The sequence below is a fragment of the Lissotriton vulgaris genome, chromosome 1_1, assembly GCF_964263255.1.
Source record: "Lissotriton vulgaris chromosome 1_1, aLisVul1.2, whole genome shotgun sequence".
Lineage (NCBI taxonomy): Eukaryota > Metazoa > Chordata > Amphibia > Caudata > Salamandridae > Lissotriton > Lissotriton vulgaris.
This window is the reverse complement of record NC_141685.1, coordinates 1080281245-1080302484: the sequence shown is the minus strand read 5'-3', so window position 1 is coordinate 1080302484 and position 21240 is coordinate 1080281245. Positions and strand designations below refer to the sequence as shown.

Below are 21240 nucleotides of genomic sequence, written 5' to 3'. Positions count from 1 at the left end.
TTATCAAAACTTGCTACATCCTTTATTTCTCAATTATCATCCCCTTACCTGTTTGCGTATGATTAGCCCATTATTGTTTATGATTTTTTCACTATCGCTAAATTAATTCTTTATTTCCAGCGTGTTTTGGGGTGAGTCTGTTCAGTCGTTGGGGGAGAATCATTTGCTGATGTTGCGGCAGAGTTATGTGGTCTGCTAAGGTATTCAGTGGACTTAATGGACACTGATAAGCGATTGAAATGAATTATTCAAAAACTGTTCATGGGCATTTGGAATTTAGGTGGGCAGTGATAGCCAGACACGTGCTGGGTGCTGTTAGGAAGTTTAGTGGATCCTTAGAGCCCAAGCTGAAGGCGACGAAGGAGAATCCTATGAGTTACGGCTGAAAACAAAATGGCAGCTATGGATTGCTAGGGCAAGCTGTAGGAGGCTGCTCCAAGCGACAGTGAGCACTTGCTGCGAGGAAGCAAGTGAATTGTTGTAAAAAGGAACCTCTGGTGAATTGTGGTGGGTGTCCGCACAACTGGAGCTGACAAAGAGAAGCCTCAAAGTGAGGTAGGTTGGGGCTGTAAAACAGGGCTGTTTGGAGAAGGTCTTCCCATTGGAGTAGCAATTTCATTGGACTAGATTGTTCCGCGTTGCAATGTGATGGTAGTATTTGCTTGAGTGAGCACTAGTGAAATAGCTAATTGTCCTCATGAGGTAAAAAGGTTTTCTTCCTGCCATAGTTGCAGCAAGCTGGGAAGAAGCAGAGGAAAACTGGAACTTTTCAGCTGGCAGACTGCAAAAAAAAAGACAAATGGATGAAGAGGTATTGGACTCTTATCACAAGATTGAGAAGTCGGCATCAGTAATATAAACAAAGATGGACAAGATTGAGTCCACCGTATTAGGGTATGGAAAAGCGATATGTTTCATATAATTGAGTCAGATGTTACTGAAAGGATGATAGAGGCAGCAAGATCGGGGCCTGACTGACCTTGAACAACAGGCCATGGAGAGACTGGCAAACAAACTCGAGGTTTTGGACGGTACCTGCTCTGTGATTTTCCATGTGCTTGGATTATTCGCCCAAGCTACTGCTCTGGATGTAACTGAATTTATGCGGCCTCTCAAGGAAATTTTACTTCCAGCTCATTTGTGGGAAAGAACATTTATGTTCGAGGCATATGGGCTGCTGACCACACACTATTGCATAGATCACTATCTGGTGGTGGTCCCAGAGGATTACACTTTGTCTTTCTTGGAATAGTCTTTGTCTGTTGGATGACTCCTCCTGTAGATCGTAGTGTGCATGGGCATCGACTCCATCTTCAGATCGTTTTTTTCCGCCATCGGGCTTGGATGTGTTCTTCGTTCGTTCCCATTACTGATCTCTTTTCGACTTCCAGAACTTCATCATACCATCGGTATCGTCTTCGACAGTAATTCCAGTTACCTGCGTCGAAGAAAGGCTTGCGCTTCTCAATTCCAAAGTTCGTCGGGGCCTCCGGGCCCAACTGCGCCATTGGGCCTTTGGCTCATGGAAAGAACACCTTTCAAGAAGTGCCCTCAGTGTGGACACAAATTCCCTCACACTGATCTTCATGAGGTTTGCAATCTGTGCTTGTCTCCAGAGCACAAGAGTCGAGACTGAGGCCTGTACTTCGTTCCGGTTCAAGAAGACCATCAGGGACCGTCTAGCTCGGAGAGTCATGGCGCAGTCATCTTCATCGACACCAGACCTCATCATAGACGAGGCTCCGATCGAAGTAGAGTCCGAAGAACAGCAGCAGTACGACATTGTTTCCGAAGCAGAGAATTCAGCTTCCGTAGAAGAGGACCTATCAGAAGACGACAATCTTCTTCCAGCTGTTCAACAGGTCGTGAGTACAAGAGTACCCTGTTCACCTCCCCATACCGGGACAGGCTTCGGTTCCACCTCCACCTCCGGGCCTGGGTGCACACCGACCAAAACCTTCCGCCGCCCCGCCTTCCGACTCAGCAACGAAGAATACAAAAAGCCTCCAGTCGACTCGGGCTCGAGTCAGCCTGTCGGTCCCGACAAGCAAAAGATCCTCAAACTAAAATTAACCCCGGCACCAAAGCAGCCATGGGCGCCGAAACCGGTCGAGCCGAAAATAAGCTCAGCTCCCAAAGACGTTCCCAATTCTGCTGAACCGGAGACCACTCCGGTTCCGAAGAAAGTCGACCCGAAGCCTGCTTTGGCATCGAAACATACTTTGGCTCCGAAGGTCGATGATCCCAAACGCACTTCGGGAGCAAAGATTCCGGATCCAAAGAGTGCAGATCCGAGAAGGACCGAAAGCAAAATCTGCTCCAAAGACCATAGACACTGTAAAACCTAAGCATTTTGGTCCCAAACAAGATAAATCGACACAGAAAAAGGATTTTTCAGCAGAAGAGCTTTTCCAACCAGACCCAAAGCAAAAGACTCTTCATATTTATCCAAAGACTGGACATGTTATTACAGTGCCTGGAAAGAGGAAAATGGACTATCCTAAACCACCTCCAGTTCCTCTCAAAAAATATGCTCAAACTTCCCCTATAAGAATTCCTTTACCATTAATAGAGATAACGGCAGATATTTCTCCAGTACACTCACCATCCAGCACACATATCATTATCCCACAGGATGATGATGATGAAGACAATTATTCATAGGAGGTAGAAAGTGAGCATCATATAGACGACACAGATGACCCAGACAATATTACTGGGCCATCAGATGATCCCTGGCAGGATTACAATGCGCCAGATGCACCAGATCTGCCACAAGATGACGCATACTTTTCTAGGCCATCTCCCCCAGATGACACTATTGGGTTTACACAGCTCATTCATAGAGCAGCCACATTTCTTGGAGTAGACTTACATACAGATCCAGTGGAAGAGGATTTCCTCATGGATACACTACTGTTGTCACATAAAACCACAACCACATTACCAATACTTAGTGGAGTGGCGAGACATGCACCAGAGGTATTCAAAGACCCCGTCAGAGCCAGTGTAATTAACCCCAGACTGAAAGAGAAGTATAAAGCGACTCCAACTGACCCAGCATACATCCAAGGTCAGCTGCCATTAGACTCATTGGCTAACTCGCAGACAACAGGGGAGGCTCCACCCACTGATAAAGAGTCTAAGCTTTTAGATGCTTCAGGGAAACGCACCATCTCACAAGCAGCCAATGTCTGGAGAATTGCTAACACTCCGGCTTTATTAGCGAGATATGATCGAGCTCATTATGATGAGTTAGAATCACTCATGCAACATTTACCAGAGCAATATAAGACCAGGGCTTCTGATCTAATACAAGAAGGCAAGGTTATTACAAATACCTCAATCCGCTGTGCATTAGACACTGCAGACACAGCCTCTTGAGCAATAAATACAGGAGTACTGTTGCGTAGACATGCAAGGCTACACATCTCTGGGTTCAAACCAGAAGTACAGGCCAGTATTTTAAATCAACCCTTTGACCAGCAGCATCTCTTTAGTCGATCAGTTGATCGTGCACTAGAGAAGATGAAAACAGATACAGCAAAATCTATGGGAGCTTTACAAACTCTTATCCATAGAGCGTCCTTTCTACGCTCCTCATATAGAGGCGCCTCCAAGGGATTTCAAACTGACAACACCTCCTCTTCTTATAAAGCACCCACCCAAACCTCACCCAGCAGAGGGTATTACGGAGGAGGATATAGAGGTAACAACAATAAGGGCAGAGGCAGAGGCAACAACAACTGCTATGCCTCTACTCCCAAACAGTGACTTCCCTTTCATCCCCCCAGACCATTCCACTCCTGTCGAGGGGAGATTACAACAGTTCCTACCCGTCTGGAACTCCATCACCAAAGACAGGTGGGTAAGACAAATAATTCAGTCAGGTTATTGCCTGGAGCTCACTTCCACTCCTCCAACTATACCACTCAGACAACGTCCCATGTCACAGGAACATCTCATACTTCTAAGACAAGAGGTTATATCTCTATTACAAAAGAATGCAATAGAACCAGTCCCAAAACACCATCAAAGCACAGGGGTTTACTCCCTATACTTTCTCATACCCAAATTGGAAGTGTCCTTCAGACCTATACTAGATCTAAGGCCCCTAAACATGTACATACAATCCGACCATTTCCATATGGTCACACTACAAAAAGTTCTGCCGTTGGTAAAACAAGGCGACTTCCTTGCCACATTAGATCTCCAGGACGCTTCCTTTCACATTCACATTCCTATCCAACAATCTCACAAAGTGATTTGTACTAGAAGGTCAAAACTACCATTTCAAAGCACTCCCTTTCGGAGTAACTACAGCACCTCAAGTGTTTACAAAGTGTCTAGCAGTAGTAGCAGCACACTTGAGAAGGGACAACGTTCATGTATTCCCATTCCCATACCTAGACAACTGGTAATAAAATCCAAGTCATACCACCAATGTGTACAGCACACGCATCAGACCATCTGCATGTTGTACAAGCTGGGATTCACAGTAAATAAAAAAAGGTCACACCTCCTCCAACCATCCCTATGTCAACAGTATCTAGGTTCACACAATAGATGCCCTAAAAGCAATTGCATACCCCAATCTTAGAAGGATACAAAGTATGCAAGCTCTGATACAAAAATTCCAGCCACAACACTCACTACCAGCTAGAGTGTTCATGCAATTCATAGGAATGATGGCATCTTGCATTTCCATAGTATCATACGCAAGACTACAAATGTGCCCCATACTAGACTGTTTGACAAGTCAGTGAAATCAGCCTCAACAACAAATAACAGATCTGGTGGTGGTAGACGACCGGACATATCGCTCTCTGCAGTGGTGGAACACCAAAAGCCTTTCCAAGGGCCGGCCGTTCATAGAGCCTGTTCCACAGGTGGTGCTAACCACAGACGCATCTCTCACAGGATGGGGAGCACATTTAGAGAAACACACAGTACAAGGTACATGGACACCGCAACAAAAGTTACTCCACATAAATCATCTGGAGTTGTTAGCGATTTTCCTAGCTCTAAAATCGTTTCAACATTACCTGTCAAGAAGGCTCTACTGGTCCGTACGGACAATATGACGGCCATGTATTGCATCCAAAAACAAGGAGGAACACACTCCCTACAGCTCTCCCGGCTGGCGCAGAGCATATGGAGGTAGCCATTCCTCAAAACATATTTCTGTTAGCAGAAAATCTACCAGGAGATCACAATCAAGTTGTAGATCTGTTAAGTCATCAAACACAACAGATAAACGAGTGGGAACTTCATCCACAAGTTCTTAAACCATTCTTTCACAACTGGGGACAGCCAGAGATAGATCTGTTCGCCACACACCGCAACTCCAAATGCCCAAGCTTCGCTGCCAGATACCCATACCCATATTCCAAAGGCAATGCGGTATGGTTGAGTTGGTCAAACAAATTTGCGTACGCTTTTCCACCTCTCCCACTAATTCCGTTAGTGGTATGCAAGCTACAGCAACATTCCCTCACATTGATTCTCATAGCACCAACGTGGGCAAGACAACCGTGGTACACCACTCTACTAGAGATATCAGTAGTACCACATCAAAAATGAAAACTCTCTCCACATCTACTGACCCAGAACCATGGAGAGCTCAATCTAGCGATTTGGCTCTTGAGGTCTTAGAATTTTGCTACCTCAATCTTCCGCCTGATTGCATGAATGTCATAAAAGAAGCGAGACGCCCCACCACTAGAGCATGCTACGCAGCCAAGTGGAAAAGGTTTGTTGTGTATTGCACAAATAACAACATTAATCCATTAGATGTTTCCATACAAAACATCATTTGCTACCCACTTCTTCTATAAAGATGTAATTTAGCGTACTCCTCAATCAGGTTACCTCTTGCTGCTATAACAGCTTATCTTTAAAACAGACAACATTTGTAATTGTTTAGAGTACCTGCCATCAAGGCGTTTATGGAAGGATTAAAAAGAATAATTCCCCCCAGAATACCACCCTCTCCGGTATGGAATTTAAATATCGTTCTCACTAGACTTATGGGTCCTCCATTTGAACCATTACATAAGTGTGAGTTACAGTTCCTTACATGGAAAGTTGCATTTTTAGTTGCTATTACCTCACTCAGAAGAGTAAGTGAGATTCAGGCATTAACAATTTAAGAACCATTTATACAACTCATCACAACAAAGTGGTTCTTAAGACAAACCCAAAATTCCTGCCAAAAGTCATTTCACCATTCCACCTCAACCAATCTATTGAGTTGCCGGTATTCATTTCCCAACCACAAACAGTTGCAGAAAGAGCTCTACACGCATTAGATGTAAAAAGAGCACTCCTCTACTACATGGACAGGACAAAACCGTTTCGTAAAACAAAACAACTGTTTGTGTCCTTTTCTCCTCCACATAAAGGCAATCCTATTTCAAAATTAGGCATTGCAAGGTGGATTGTTAAGTGCATTCAAATCTGTTACCAAAAGCAAAACGCACTCTATCTATTCCTCCTAGGGCTCATTCTACCCCAAAATTAGGGGCATCTATGGCATTCCTAGGAAATATACCATTAGATGACACCTGTAAAGCAGCTACATGGTCTACACCACACACATTTACAAAACACTACTGTGTAGATGTGCAGGCAAAACAACAAGCTACTGTGGACCAGGCTGTACTCAAAACATTATTTCAAACTTTTGCAACAGATACGGGTGGTCGCCGCTAAAGGAGAAAACTGCTGTGCAATCGATGCAATAGTGTGTGGTCTGCAGCCCATATGCCTCGACGGAAAATGCTACTTACCAGTATGCATCTGTTCTTGACATGTAGGGCTGCAAAACTACACACGCCCACCCGCCTCCCCGGCTACCTATATCTGTTCCAGTAATATCTTAATTAGATACACAATACATGGACATCCTTATCTATACTCATACAACTCCATCATTAGCTCAATGGCAAAAACAATCTGAAGATGGAGTCGATGCCCATGCGCACTACCCTCTACAGGAGAAGTCATCCATCAGACAAAGACTCTTCCAAGAAAAACAAAGTGTAATCATCCGTGCCCACCACCAGAAGGTTATCTATGCAATAGTGTGTGGTTCTGCAGCTCTATGTGCCAAGAACAGATGCATACTGGTAAGTAGCATTTTCCTTACCGCAGTTTAGGGCGTCTGCTACAGATATAGCTGGAGGTACGTTTATAGTGGCCTTTCAAGACACTGAAAAACACAAGCTTACTTGAAAATTACTGCCTCCCTCAAACAAGATTTGAAATATGAATTCAGATGTATTCACCCTTTTCCAGATATAGGGGTTGTCGTGCAACTGAAGAGGCAGCAACCAAAGTCCCTAACAAAAGAGAGGGACCCAAACAAACCAAAGGGGTAGGGTACCGGAAGACAATTTGTCAATAAAGTTTACCCTTTGGGTGAACTCTTACACTAACCACAGTTTAGAACACAAGTATCTACAGTCAAAACAACAAATCACAACTTAGGAGCAGTAAATGATATACCCGATACAGTCATACAGAAAAATGTACATTTTATTTTGGTATATTAAAAACAAGGTTAAAAAACAATACGAAATGATACATAACATATAATGGGACAGTACATAAGGAAAATAATTCCAGTTTAAAAGAGGGAAATACAATAGTCCTAACACGTTGTTGAATCACACTCCAGACAATCTGCACAGTGAAAAGACAGCCCTAAGTGCCAATGCATATTATTTTCTCCACACGAAAAATATTTTCACCTAGGCAAAAAACCCTGCTGTTCCAGGGTTTGAAGGGGAATGGATCACCCCCAAACTTTGTAGAGGGGGAGCTACGCAGGCTGTTTGTTAGCGTAATATTCAAGTCATACTCCGGATTGGAAAGGGTCGGAGAAGAGTTTGTAAATGCTTACAAACTCACAAGTTTGTTGAAGTGCACAAGCTGACATGATAAACCAAGCTTTGTTTTTCCTATTCTCTACTCCTTGTGTTGGAGTGATTACTGCATGATTCTACGAATTCATGGCAAAGAACTGAACAGTAGTAAAACTAGTTATGCCTGATGGGTATCTTTTTTTGGGATAGTAGTCGGAAGTAGATGAAACCATTTGTAGCCATAAAATGCTTTGTGAATCGGCCCCTATGTTTTTATACAGAAAGTTTCTGATAGGCTTGTAGCTGCAGATTATTCACCTTTTGAATATTCCCCAGGCCTCAGACTGGCACTGGATACTTTTCAGCAGTACCTCGGTGTGCAGTCGGGTGGCGCGTGCGACACGGGACTGCCGTCGTTCCATTCCGGACATGACATGTGTAGCCCATATAGGCACCTCCACTGCATGCTGACATCTGTTTCCAGTTTCTTTCCACGTGACCAGATGTGGGTCCAGCGTTCTTTGTATCTCCCAGCCACTTTTAACTCGAAATGTCTTCAGTGTGCAAGGGATGTCACCCCTTATGACAGGTTTCAAGTCCTGTAGCGACTGTCGCAAGCAAATGTCTGGGGTTTGGCCACGACTCAAAGGCCTGCAGCAACTGCACATAGATGAACTTGAAGGCCATCTGGGACTGTTAGGTGAAACTTTACGTCGCCAAGCACAAAGACTCCTTTTAGAGGCCACTCCAAGTTGCGGTCTGTGTCCACAGTATGGTCTGCTCCTGAAGCTACTCGAGACTGGTCTTCATCACTATCCAAATCCTCAGGTACATTGAGGAAAAAAGAGTAAGAAAACGAAGCATGATTATGCTCCCTCGCGCCACTCCCATTTGTCTGAGCTGGGGTAGCACTACTCATCCTGTTCCTGAATTCGGCCGAACTTTGAAGCCGATCCGACAACCTGAATTTCTGGGACCGATGGCCACTCCACACCAAATCAGACTTTTGCGCAACCATGCCCTGGCTCTTCGGATCCTTACGGACTCCCTCTGGTGTGACTTCGGGCCCCAAGAAGCAGAGAGGCCTTCCTTCTGCAGGAGTGCTGACAGGTTCGCCCTTGGCACCAGTTAGACCCTCCGAGCCAATCTTGCCTCCTGCTCCATTTCTGACCCTGCTTCCGGCTCCACACTTCACGACCTACATCGGCCCGGGTACTTCAAACCTGATGCCAACTCCAAACGGCAGACGTGGAGGACCTGATAGTTCTTTTAGATACTGAGCCAGCACTAGTAAGACCTCGACCAAAGTTGAGTCTGATACCGCCCGAGGTGCCACTTTCCCCACCTGATTTGCCACCTCTACAAGGAAGGCAACATTCTCTGCATTCCTTTTTGGAACGGACTCTGACAATTATTGTGACTCGAGTGCTGGGTTCACACATTCCTATTAGGATGATAATTGTTACGAAGACTTTCAGGGAGCTAGTGGTCACAATACCTCCCTGGAAATGGGTCTACTCTCGCTCCTTGGATGAGTCCTAGAAGAATTAGCTTCCTACCCCCTGGTAATGTGTAGGGCGGTTGAAGTGCTTGACCTCCAGCTCCCCACCTTGGAGGTAAAACTAACATCTTGACAAAAGTCCTTCAACCGGGGCAAGCATCTTCTAAGCCCCTTCTTCCATTTAACAAGGCACTCACAAATTACTTATTGGGGCTTAGGCCAAACCATCTTCTGGACCCCTAGTCAACAGATTGGCGGACGCTATCACCCTGCTCCAAGCTACCTTACTTTTCTCTGGCAGCACCCTTCACCAGACAGCCTCCTGGTGCAAGCCTCCACCAGCACATCTAATCTGAGCACATGTCCTACCACTCACCCCAACAGGAAATTTAAGGGGATGGAAACTTTTGGCAAACATGCATTTTCTTCATCCAGTCTGGCCCTCCGATCTGTTAATGACAGCTGCTAGTTGGGACGCTACTCTCATGCCCTTTAGCATTCTATGACACAAGTCCTACCTGGTGTGCCCAAAGACCTTCGACCTGTTCTCACTCAGGTGATTCAAGATGGTTATGATGCGGCCAAGTTCATAATTTATTGTGTCTTGAACACCACCAATTTCCTTTGGCGAGCCATAAGTACCAGTGTTGGCATTTGCCGTCCTGTGTGCAGCAATCGACTGGGTTCTCAGGCGATATCCAGTCCTCCCTGATGGACTTGCCTTTCGACTGAACTCGCCTGTTTGGGGACTAATTTGATTCCTTTCTTGAGCAATATAAGGAAAGTAGGGCTGCTGCTCGCTTCCTGGGTCTTTTCTCCCCCACTTCGCCAACTGCAACAGTTCCACTGTTCTTTCACAGGTTTGGCGGAGGTTTCCCATACCGCCAGTCTGTCCAGCTTCTTCAAGGAATTCAGCAGTTTCATGGTCGGACGAGGTGCCTTCTGCCCTAGACCATGGGCCGCTTAATCCCCACCTGCCAAACATCTTTAGTATGCTCTCAGGGGAGCACAGCCACCTGGTGGGAGACAGACTTCACCAATTCTACCCGAGTTGGCAGGCAATATCTACGGACAGGGGGGTTCTACAGGTCATCCTCAGGTGTTATGCCTTACACGTCCTTTCTCCCTCTCTGCACCTTCCACCAGCGATTGAGGACCTTACCTCCATTTTGCTGCTGGAAGTGAAAGCTATTTCAGCCAAAGGAGTGATGAAGATGGTTCATATACCAGAAGTAGGTCATGATACTTATTCCCACTACTTTCTGGTGCCCACGAAAGATAGAGGTCTACTGCCTATTTTATACCTGCACCCTCTCATTGCCTTCCTCCAGAAAGAGAAATTCAGAATGCACACCTTAGCCCAGGTCTTATCTGCCCTCGAATCTGGAGACTGGATGGCGGCATTGGACCTGTAGGACGCCTATTTCCATATACCTGTCCTGCCAGCCCACCAACACTACTTGCAGTTTATGGTGAGATAGGAGCATTTTCAGTTTGCAAACCGCCTGTGGACTCTGGCATCCTTTCTGCCTAAGTTGTGACGTTGTTCCATGTTAGCCAAACCATCACCTTGCTAGTGTTCTATGCTCAACCTCACTCCTCTAAGGAGGATGAGTGACTCTACTACCTTGTACTCCAAGAAAGCAATGAGCTTCTAAATAGATCATTCCAAGAATACCGGGTGGATGATCAGCTCTTTGTGGGGTGTGCTGAAGCAAAGAAAGTCAAACGTGCAGAAGAGAACCATCTCCTGCTGGATCGTACTCTGCATTAAGATCTGCTACGTGTTTGCTAAAAAGCGGCCTTCGAGAAAATTGCATACTCGCTCTACCAGGGCCAAAGCTGCTACCACTGATTTGGCACACCGAGACCCTGTCCTAGACATATGCCAGGCAACTACATGGGCATAACTCCATACGTTCATGAAGCACTATTATATGGACAGCCTGGTTCGCCGAGAGGGGCATTTTGTCCACTCAGTCCTGCAGGACATTCTATTTTGAGTCCATTCACAGACCCTTTTCCAATAGGCACTGCTTTGGTATCTATTCAAAAGGTGAGGAATCTGGCTAGAAGTCTATCAGAAGAACAAGTTACTTATCCTTCTGTAACACTCTTTCTGGTCCCAAGTCTAGGAATCCACACACTGCGCACAATCACTTTGCTTTTTGGGCTCTCTGTCTGGGGTCGCAGACAGCCACAAAAGCAACTGACGTCAGCGTCCAGATGTAATGCCTACATGAGCCCCGTATAGCATTCCTGGAGCGAAACGGCGTTCGAGTGGAGCCGCGCTATGTCTCCTGGCGGCACGCCATGGTATTACTAAAAATATTACAGATTCATTCTGGCGTCTGGGGAATATTCAAGAGGTGGGGAATCTGGGGCTAAATAGTCTCTTCCAGAATTAATGCTACCGACGGTAAGTTACTTGTTTGATCAATATTTTCTCATTGCAGTAGTTCCAACTGTTTAGATGATTGCTGCAGGTCTGTACAGGAAGTCTTGTTGGTGCACATGTGCACTCTATTTTCACCTCTGCCACACACGTATAGTCTGTTTCCACACTGTAGCCTTATCTCTTGCACTACTGCCCCTTACTCGTCCAGGTGGAGCAGCAGTTTCCAGAGTGGGTTCAACGTCTTCTTCTACCAGTGGGAGCTTCTGGAGCCGGGTCACTCGCTGGTGTTTTTCTGCGCCGTGATGAGCTACAGGAGCAGCTCCTCGACCTGGAGCGCCGAATTCTGACTGCAGCAAGGGAAGAACATAAAAGGTCGACGCAGCACGCCTCTGCTCGTGTGGGGGTTGCCCTTCAAGGAGGAGCACTCAGTGGTGTTACAGAGGAGGTGAGTGGTCAAATACAATCTAACATCCCTTAAAGATTCTTTCTTTCGCTCTCTCATGATCCCCTATAGTAATGGAAGTCTGTGGTTTGCTGAATTGTCCCTGCCACTCTGTAGATTAATACACCAGCCTTTTACCCGCAGCGACCCCTTTCCCACACATGATGTCCCTAGTAATGGCAGTGAATAGTCAACACCTGGGACGGGAAGGTGCAGCCGGACCGCTGAGAGGCCCGAAACAAACCCTTACCGAGGGGTGGAACCCATGAGTGGGAAGGCACATATACCTGGAAAAATCAGAGCGCCTGATTGGGCAGAATGGTTTAAAGGGACCAATCAGGTTAAAAGAAAATGCAGGGTGGTCCCGAGGCGTTCATGAGCGTGCGCCATTAGGGAAGCTCGTCGTAGGAACGGGACCGGTTTGCGACAACTGAGGAGTTTGCCGTACAGGCCTGGTTCTAGAAATTTTTATCTGGGTGGGCCAAGGGTGCGTTTGAAGGTGGGCCAATGCGGCCCCATTTAAAACAATTGTGATGATAGGCTACAAGCCCCAGAGTTACACATGGACATTAATTCACCAAAATGCCATGGGTAGTGGAAATGACATCATACATCCTTGACCTTAATGACATCACTAGAAGTGACATCATATGACCTTTGGCACTCACTCTTCCTACGAAGGGATGTCGCATAACCTTAACCCATATAACATCACAATAATTTACATCGCTGAAGTTATAATAAAAACCATAAGAAAACATGACTAATACAATAACAGTACGTTGGGAAATGTCTGTATTAGATACCGCGTGTATTAGGATGCTGACATCATATGAAAGGAGATCATTAATCGTTTTTCTTAGTTTTACATAAAAAATTATGTGTTCATCTGAAGAGGATATTTCGACATTTATTCTTAGATTAAGGTCGGACATTTATGATTCCCTTGTGGCTGCTTATGCAATAAGGCATGCACTGCCACAATGGGAATATTATAATGTACATCTTCAGTATAATACTGTGTGCATCATACACAGACTAAAATACATAAACAACGTCCGAATCCACACACAGAAACAGATGGGTCTGGTGGACTAATGCGTCCACTGTAGGGGGCTGTGTTCGACCTCATGGTCAAAGGTTCAAATCCTAGTGGGTCCACTCAGCTTTTCATTCTTCTGAAATCAATAAAATGAGTACCATTGAGTTGGGTAACAATAAACATCAGTTATTCAGTGCCAAGATACCCTTGGGTGATCGTGAATTTTACAAATACACGTTATGGTATATAATTGAGGTCCAAAAGGACGCTCACAGCTCTGGGCTTCGATGCCACTGCACCTGCTGTATCATTGGCAGGTAACACCCTGTCCCCCCATACACCATCTAACTGCAGCTTGCCTCCGACATGAGATACGGTTGCCACATTGCTGTTTTCTTCCTACATAAATATTTTAATGTCTCAGCCAGTGTAAAAATAGAGAAAATCACCCAAAGTCAGTATTTTACCCCTTTACAACTTAGAACAGTATTTATAAAAACAATGCTCTTTTAAAAATGTATTCTAGAGGTTCCTTAATTACACCTGACTAGATTTGCCACCTTGCTGATATTTTACTGGCACCACTGGTATTTTAATCTCCCAGCTGGTACAAAAATTAGCAAAACCATCTAAAGCAAGACTTTTTAGCCCTCATCTGTATCTAATTCATACAGCAAATATAAATGGAAAACACTTTTAAATGGATTCTAGAGCTGTAAAGATTCCTTGCTATTAAATATAGTAAAAACAGAAGAAAAGGTCCTGGTACAAATGTATGCATACAATTTTATTCATAGTTCTATTTAGTATCATTTCCATGCCTTTGCACACTCTTAAAACTACAACAAATAGCTGTTTTTTTCATTTGGAAAGGTGCAAACGCTACCCCAGACTGATACTTAATGCAAACAAAGTGAACAAGCATTTGCAATGCAATAGGTCTCGCATTATTAAAGTTTTAGCTATTGGTGTTGCATTATTTAGCAATGCCAATAGCTCAAACTTTAAAATGCGAGACCTATTTAATTGAAAATGCTTGTTATTCTAGACCTCCGTGGGTTTAAGTTTAAGGTCTAGAAGCGGGCGGGCTGGCGGTGGATGGGCTCCAGATGTTTTTTCCTTAACGAATACATCTTCATTTCTGAGGACTTCAGAATCCCAGGTGGGCTGGACAGGTCATAGGAGTTACCTAAGCAATGTGGCTGCACAGAGTGATTGATATATGAAATGAGAATAAGAACAGTCTAGTCACGGGTGGTGGTTTGGACACCGATTAAACTAGTTGACGTGCTTAAATTTTGTACGCATTCAGGTCAGCTGGGGACATTCTCTCCGAGTCCTTCTCGGAGTTCGACTTTTTCTTCCTATTGTCAGGGTGTGGCTGAGTTGCCCCGCTTTAAGTGTAATCTCCATTTTAAAACAATTAAATATTGGTAAGCTGTCCTGAGGTTTCATATCATGTGTACCAGTCTTAGCTGCTTGTGGAGCTGCTTTTTGAACGGTGCTTGATAAAATGGTAGAAATAAAATATTCGCATTTGCCGCAATAGCCCTTAAAATAGCTCTTAAAGGTGGCAGCCCTGATGGGGTTGCCACCTTGCCAAAAGAAATAGGCAGTGCCCTAGCAGAGAGGGACAGATGGGTCTGGTATGGCGCCCAGCTTAACAAGCACTGGCAAACTCAATATTCCTTGTTTTGATGAGGTAAAGCATTCACACCAGACAACAACAAATGCTGTAGAGGAGGTGGAGGTGGTGTGGTAGTATTGGTGGTACTGTTAATGATGACTGTGACAGTAATGGCAGCCGTGATAATTATATTGGACCGGGAACAAAAGTGTGTGTGGGGGGGGTCGGGGTGCAATGCCTCACACTCGAGTCCAGATAAAAACAAAACTGGTCACTAAAGTAATGGAAATACAAAAAAATGACTGATTTCCATAAACAATGCATGCATGAGATACAGAATTGAAGCTGTGATGACTAAGTGTATTTTTCAATGTAAAATTGGCCCATGTGTTGCAATGGAAGCACTTCATATGGATTGGACAGGTAACGAATCGGCCAACAGTGTGACGTGAGAGAGTAATACTCCTCTGGATTGAGACAAAGCTGATTATGCGGTCTTTAAACATTAAGTAACAAAAGTCGACAGACCGCTATATTGTTAATCCATACCTAGCAAAAACTGACCTTAAATTCGGCAAAGACAGCTTAGCTTGATAGTTAACGTGAAAATTAGTAAGTTTGAAAAATTCTGTTAAATAAAAGTAAAGAAACAAGACTACAGAGAGGGATTTGCGCAAACAATGGCAAAAACAGGACGGTCGTAGGTAATAAGCTGTAGAATCCTCCAGGGGGAGCTTCACTACTGGTATTTTATTCAAGACTGAAAGCACTAGGGACCTGAACGGCAACAAGGCGCAGAATCTTCTAAGTGCCTCCTACGAAGAGGGACAGACCTGCATAGACTCTAGGAGTCACGCCTTGTAAATGCAATTTTGAGGAAAAGCTAGGTAGGAGCCCGACTTTTGGAAAGGAAGAATGGCTTTATAACAAACACAAACGCTTGATTCCTTTCATCTTTATACCTTACTTTGTCCTACAACATCCCACTGCAAAAACTCCTTCCCACCGAACACTGACCGCGTTGTTAACCGCCAAAGAACAACAGACCAGGTTTTCGTAACAAAGAAAAAGACGACTCTGATCTTCATCCAAACAGAGCAGAGAATTCCTTGCACATTCCTTCTAACATCTCGATAACCAGGAAGCCATCCTCTCAAGGTCTATCAGCCAGCGGCTCATCCTTCTCCACAGCCCACCAGACCGGGGATGTTCAACTCAGACAGAAGGACTACTCTTTCATCCACTAGCCAGCAGACTGTTCTCTGAGTCTCCCAGCCTGAGAACCATTCGCTCGGCACACGAGTGAGCGGACCATTCTCTCAGAGCCCAACAGATAGTAAATCAGGTGGAGGCCTCACGAGTTAGAGGAGGGCACTGCACTTATAGCCTACAGGTGAATGGACCATTCACTTGCAGCAGGCAGGGTAGTTTATTAAGATCGTTATGTGAAATGAGAGGTTGACGTGGCCCGATCCTTGGCAAATCACTTTATCTCTCCGTGCCTACCGAAAAATGAATGTGTACTAGTGTAACGTAGCTGCTGTGCTCGTGTAACGTGCTCCAATACCTCGGGTAGAGTTCGCTAAATAATCTGCAAAACAGACAAAGAGCCCAAATGAATTCATAGACCATGATAGCAATTGGCACCACAGACCACAGTGGCTTGCAGGTAATCATTCGCCAGGCCTCACTCTCCAGGCAATCAGTCAGCATACAGATACAAAGCAAGGCAGCCAATCAGAAAGCAGGTTCCTGGGAGGCGGGCGCAAAGCCGTCAGGGCCAATCAGCAATCACGCTCCTCTAGACTTTTAGCGGTTCCTAAAACAAGAACTCCACTGCCACTCGGCATACCTCGGAGTCAACCTCAAACATATGCCAGATCTTATCTGCTGACACCCAAACCATCCACTTCAGACCAGCCCCAACCGGCTCGCAGGAAGGGCGGGGTGGCAGTGGCCAGCCAACCACATCCACCCTCGATCTCTTGACCTGCGGGTGTGCCAAAACACAACTCAGAGAGAGGGGCCCGGCAGGGAGTCACAAGAGCAGACTCGCGTGCCTTTCTGACGGTCTCTACCATAGCTCCTCGCTCGACCTTCTCTGTGTGGTGTGATGCCCTGGAGTGGCACGTGACGCAGGGGGTAGGGAGTTTGGCTGTGAACCCCGGATTCCGCGCTCCGCTGTGTAAGTGGCCTGTTTCTCATCAGCAGGCCAGCTCTTGAGCTGCACATTTCATTCGCTGCTTTCTGGCCCTCGTAGTTCGAGGGTTTGAAACAATATATCCGCATTAAAAGAAACAACTAGCTGAAAACAATCAGTACGCATGACACCAGCGGCTGCAGACAACAAGTCGGCCTGGAGCAGAACAGCCTTAGAAGAGACGCGGGAGGGCAGGAGCGTGACTGGTGAGCGTGCACGTTGGCGTTCCCTGCAGCTCGAGCCAGTGGCGGCACCTGCAGTCTTCGCCCGTGTCTGGAAAGCGTGTCTTAGAAGCGCGTTCACAGACCGGAGTCTGCTCGTGCCCCAGTCTGTACCACTTGGGGGAGGCAACACAACTACATTAAGGCTCGCTGGCGACAGCGCTTCGCGCTGCAACGCCAGGCGAGCCCTCAATCAATCAATCAATCATCGCATTTATATAGCGCGCTACTCACCCAGAGGGTCTCAAGGCGCTGGGGGAGGGGGGTCCGCTACTGCTCGAACAGCCAGGTCTTGAGTTGCTTCCTGAAGGCGAGGTGGTCCTGGGTCAGGCGGAGGTGGGTGGGGAGGGAGTTCCATGTCTTGGCGGCGAGGTAGGAGAAGGACCGTCCCCCTGTGGTGGCTCTTCGGATGCGGGGGACAGCGGCGAGGGCGTGGCTGGTCGATCGAAGCTGGCGTTTGGGAGCGTAGAAGTTGAGGCGGCTGTTGAGGTCTCCTGGGCCTTGGTTGTGTAGGGCTTTGTGTGCGTGGGTGAGGAGACGGAAGGTGACTCTCTTGTTGACCGGGAGCAGTGCAGGTCTCTCAGGTGTCCGGAGATGTGGCTGCGACGGGGGATGTCCAGGATGAGTCGTGCTGAGGCGTTCTGGATCCGCTGGAGTCTCTTCTGGAGTTTGGCGGTGGTTCCGGCGTAGAGGGAGTTGCCGTAGTCCAGACGGCTGGTGACGAGGGCCTGGGTGACCGTCTTCCTGGTCTCGGTGGGGATCCACCGGAAGATCTTACGTAGCATGCGCAGGATGTTGAAGCACGACGAGGAGACGGCGTTGACTTGTCTGGTTATGGAGAGGGAGGAGTCCAGGATGAAGCCCAGGTTGCGTGCGTGGTCTGTTGGTTTGGGTGCGCTGCCTAGGGCGGGGGGCTACCAGGAGTCGTCCCAAGCAGCGGGTGAGGATCCCAGGATGAGGACTTCCGTCTTGTCTGAGTTCAGTTTCAGGCGGCTGTTCTTCATCCATTCGGCTACCTCTTTCATCCCTTCGTGAAGGTTGGCTCTGGCGGTGGCGGGGTCGTTGGTCAGGGAGAGGATCAGCTGGGTGTCGTCGGCGTAGGAGATGATGTTGAGGTTGTGCTGGCGTGCGATGTCTGCGAGGGGGCTCATGTAGACGTTGAAGAGGGTTGGACTGAGCGAGGAGCCCTGAGGGACGCCGCAGATGACTTCGGTGGCTTCAGATCTGAACGGAGGGAGACAGACTCTCTGTGTCCTTCCTGCGAGGAAGGAGATGATCAACTCCATTGCCTTCACCTGGACTCCGACGTTGCTGAGGCGTTGTACTAGGGTACGGTGGTAGACAGTGTCGAAGGCCGCGGAGAGGTCGAGGAGGATGAGGGCCGCTGTTTCTCCGTTGTCGAGCAGCGCTCGGATGTCATCGGTGGCTGCGATCAGGGCGGTTTCGGTGCTGTGGTTGGCCCGGAATCCAGACTGCGAGGGGTTGAGGGATCCGTTCGTCTCGAGGAAGGCGGCCAGCTGCTTGTTGACGGTCTTCTCGATGACTTTTGCAGGAAACGGGAGCAGCGAGATGGGGCGGTAGTTCTTGAGGTCGGTGGGGTCGGCCGATGGCTTCTTGAGTAGGGCGTTGAGTTCGGCGTGCTTCCAGCTCTCCGGGAAGGTAGCGGTGTCGAAGGAGGTGTTGATGATGTCCCGCAGGTGGGGTGCGATGACAGCGTCGGCCTTGTTGAAGACGGGTGAGGGCAGGGGTCGGTCGGAGATCCGGAGTGGATGGAGTTCATCGTGCGCACGGTGTCTTCGGTGCTGATCGGAGTCCAGGCGCGGAGAGTGGTGGTGGGGGGCGGTGGTTCGGTCGTGGTGTTTGTTGGTTGAGTGCTGAAGCTGTTGTGTATGTCCGCGATCTTGTTGTGGAAGGAGGAGGCGAGGGAGTTGCAGAGGTCTTGTGAAGGGGTGATGTTGTGTTTCCGGCGTTGGGGTTGGAGAGCTCTTTGACGATGTTGAAGAGTTCCTTGCTGTTGTGTGCGTTGTTGTCCAGTCGTTCCTTGAATGCAGTTTTCTTGGTGGCGTGGATGAGTTGGTGGTGTTTTCGGGTGGCGAGCTTGAGGGCAGTCATGTTGTCCGGTGTTGGGTCTCTGCGCCAGGTTCTCTCGAGGGCTCGGCAGTTCTTCTTGGAGCTCTTGAGTTCGTCGGTGAACCATGGGGCTTTCTTGCTACCGGGTCTGCTGGGCGGGGTCCTCAGGGGGGCAAGCTCGTCAGCGCAGTCGCTGATCCACTTCGTGAGGTTGGTGGCCGCCTGGCTAGGGTTCGTTGTGCTGGTGGGAGGGTTCATGTTCAGGGAGGTCGTGAGCTGGTCGGCTGTGATCTTGTTCCAGCTCCTGCGTGCAACCTGTTGCTGGTGGTGGTGGATCGTGGTCCTTCCGAAGCTGAAGTGGACGCAGCTGTGGTCCGTTCAGTGGAGTCCGATGGCGTGGCTGAAGGCGATGTCCTTGCTGGATGAGAAGACTGGGTCGAGTGTGTGTCCGGCATAGTGGGTAGGGGTGGTCACCAGCTGCTTGAGTCCGGGGTTGTCCAGCAGGGTGGTGGTGTTGCGGTCGTTGTTGTTCTCCAGGTGGAAGTTGAGGTCCCCTAGGAGGATGTAGTCAGCGGAGCAGAGGGCGTGCGGGCTGATGAAGTCGGCGATGTCTTCGCTGAATTGTGTGCGTTGTCCCGGGGGTCTGTAGATGAGGGTGCCTCTGAGGGTGGTCTTGGGGTTGATGTGGACCTGAAAGTGCAGGTGCTCGGCGGTTGCGAGGGTGTCGTCGGTGTTGGTCGTGATGCGGATGGTGTCCTGTGGACGATGGCGATGCCTCCTCCGGTGTGGTTGATGCGGTCCTTTCGGATGATCTTGTAGCTGTCTGGGATGGCGATGGCGATGTCGGGCACTGAGGAGGCGTTCATCCAGGTTTCCGTGAGGAAGGCGACGTCTGGAGAAGTAGTGTCGAGCAGGTTCCAGAGCTCGATGGCGTGTCTGTGGACTGAGCGGGTGTTGAGCAGGATGCACTTTAGGTGGCTGCTGCTGTTGCTCGTCGAGGTCTTGAGCACTGCTGGAGTGGTGCAGGTCCGTATGCAGGTGAACTTGCAGGCGTTGCAGCAGAAGGGTCCGTGGGTGCGTCTCGGGGTGGCTCGGTACACCCCGGGATTCTTCCGGCGTTGAATGCGTAGAGTTCGGTGGCGTCGTAGGTCGGGCGGGTGGGCTGGGGTCTGCGGGGGCCAGGGGTCCTGGCACTGGGCGCGGTCCAGGCGCAGACGGGCTTACCTTTGGCGCACCTTCGGCGCTCAGTCGGTGCTCCCGCTGCGCGCGTCCGCTGCGTGGTCGCTGAGGGGGCGACATAAGAAGGGAGCCGGGAGGGCGGGTCAGCTGGGAGGCGGGGTCGCGTTCGCCAATCGTCTGGCGAGGGGGCGGGGCCGCAGGCAGGAAGCGGCGGGAAAAACGGGATCAGGCTGAGCGGGCGGCCCTGCGGCGGCTGGGGCGCTGCTATCGGCGGCGCTCGGCGGCAGTGAGGAATACAGTCAGCAGGGGGCTCTGGAGCAGGAGCGTGGAGGAGCGAGGGGGCGACCAGGCCAGAGGCGCAGTTGTCGCTCCCCAGGTGCGTGCAGGGTCCCCTTAAGAAGGGAGCCGGAAGGGCGGGTCAGCTGGGAGGCGGGGTCGCGTTCGCCAATCATCTGGCGAGGGGGCGGGCCGCAGGCAGGAAGCCCTAAAAAGCATCCCAATGTTTGGCCGTCCTCATGGCCTCTTCTGCCGACTGGGAAGGCCAAAGGTCATGTTTGGGTGGGCCTTGCCCACCCGCTAGAACCGGGCCTGTTGCTGTGCAACACCAGTAGGAGAACAACCACCGTGTAGCACTGCCTGAGCTGAGACTGCAGTGCACGTTCAGTGGGACAGTTGCGTGGTTGTAGCACTCT

General features: G+C 48.4%; 1 protein-coding gene across 1 annotated transcript in view; it reads left to right on the top strand.

Moving 5' to 3' along the window:
* SUN2 (Sad1 and UNC84 domain containing 2) overlaps positions 1-21240 on the top strand; it is a 150709-nt gene that overhangs the window by 105769 nt on the left and 23700 nt on the right. Inside the window, exon 13 of the mRNA XM_086963381.1 lies at positions 11976-12212. Coding sequence (XP_086819507.1) covers positions 11976-12212 — 237 coding nt within the window. The remainder of the gene's footprint in view (positions 1-11975; positions 12213-21240) is intronic.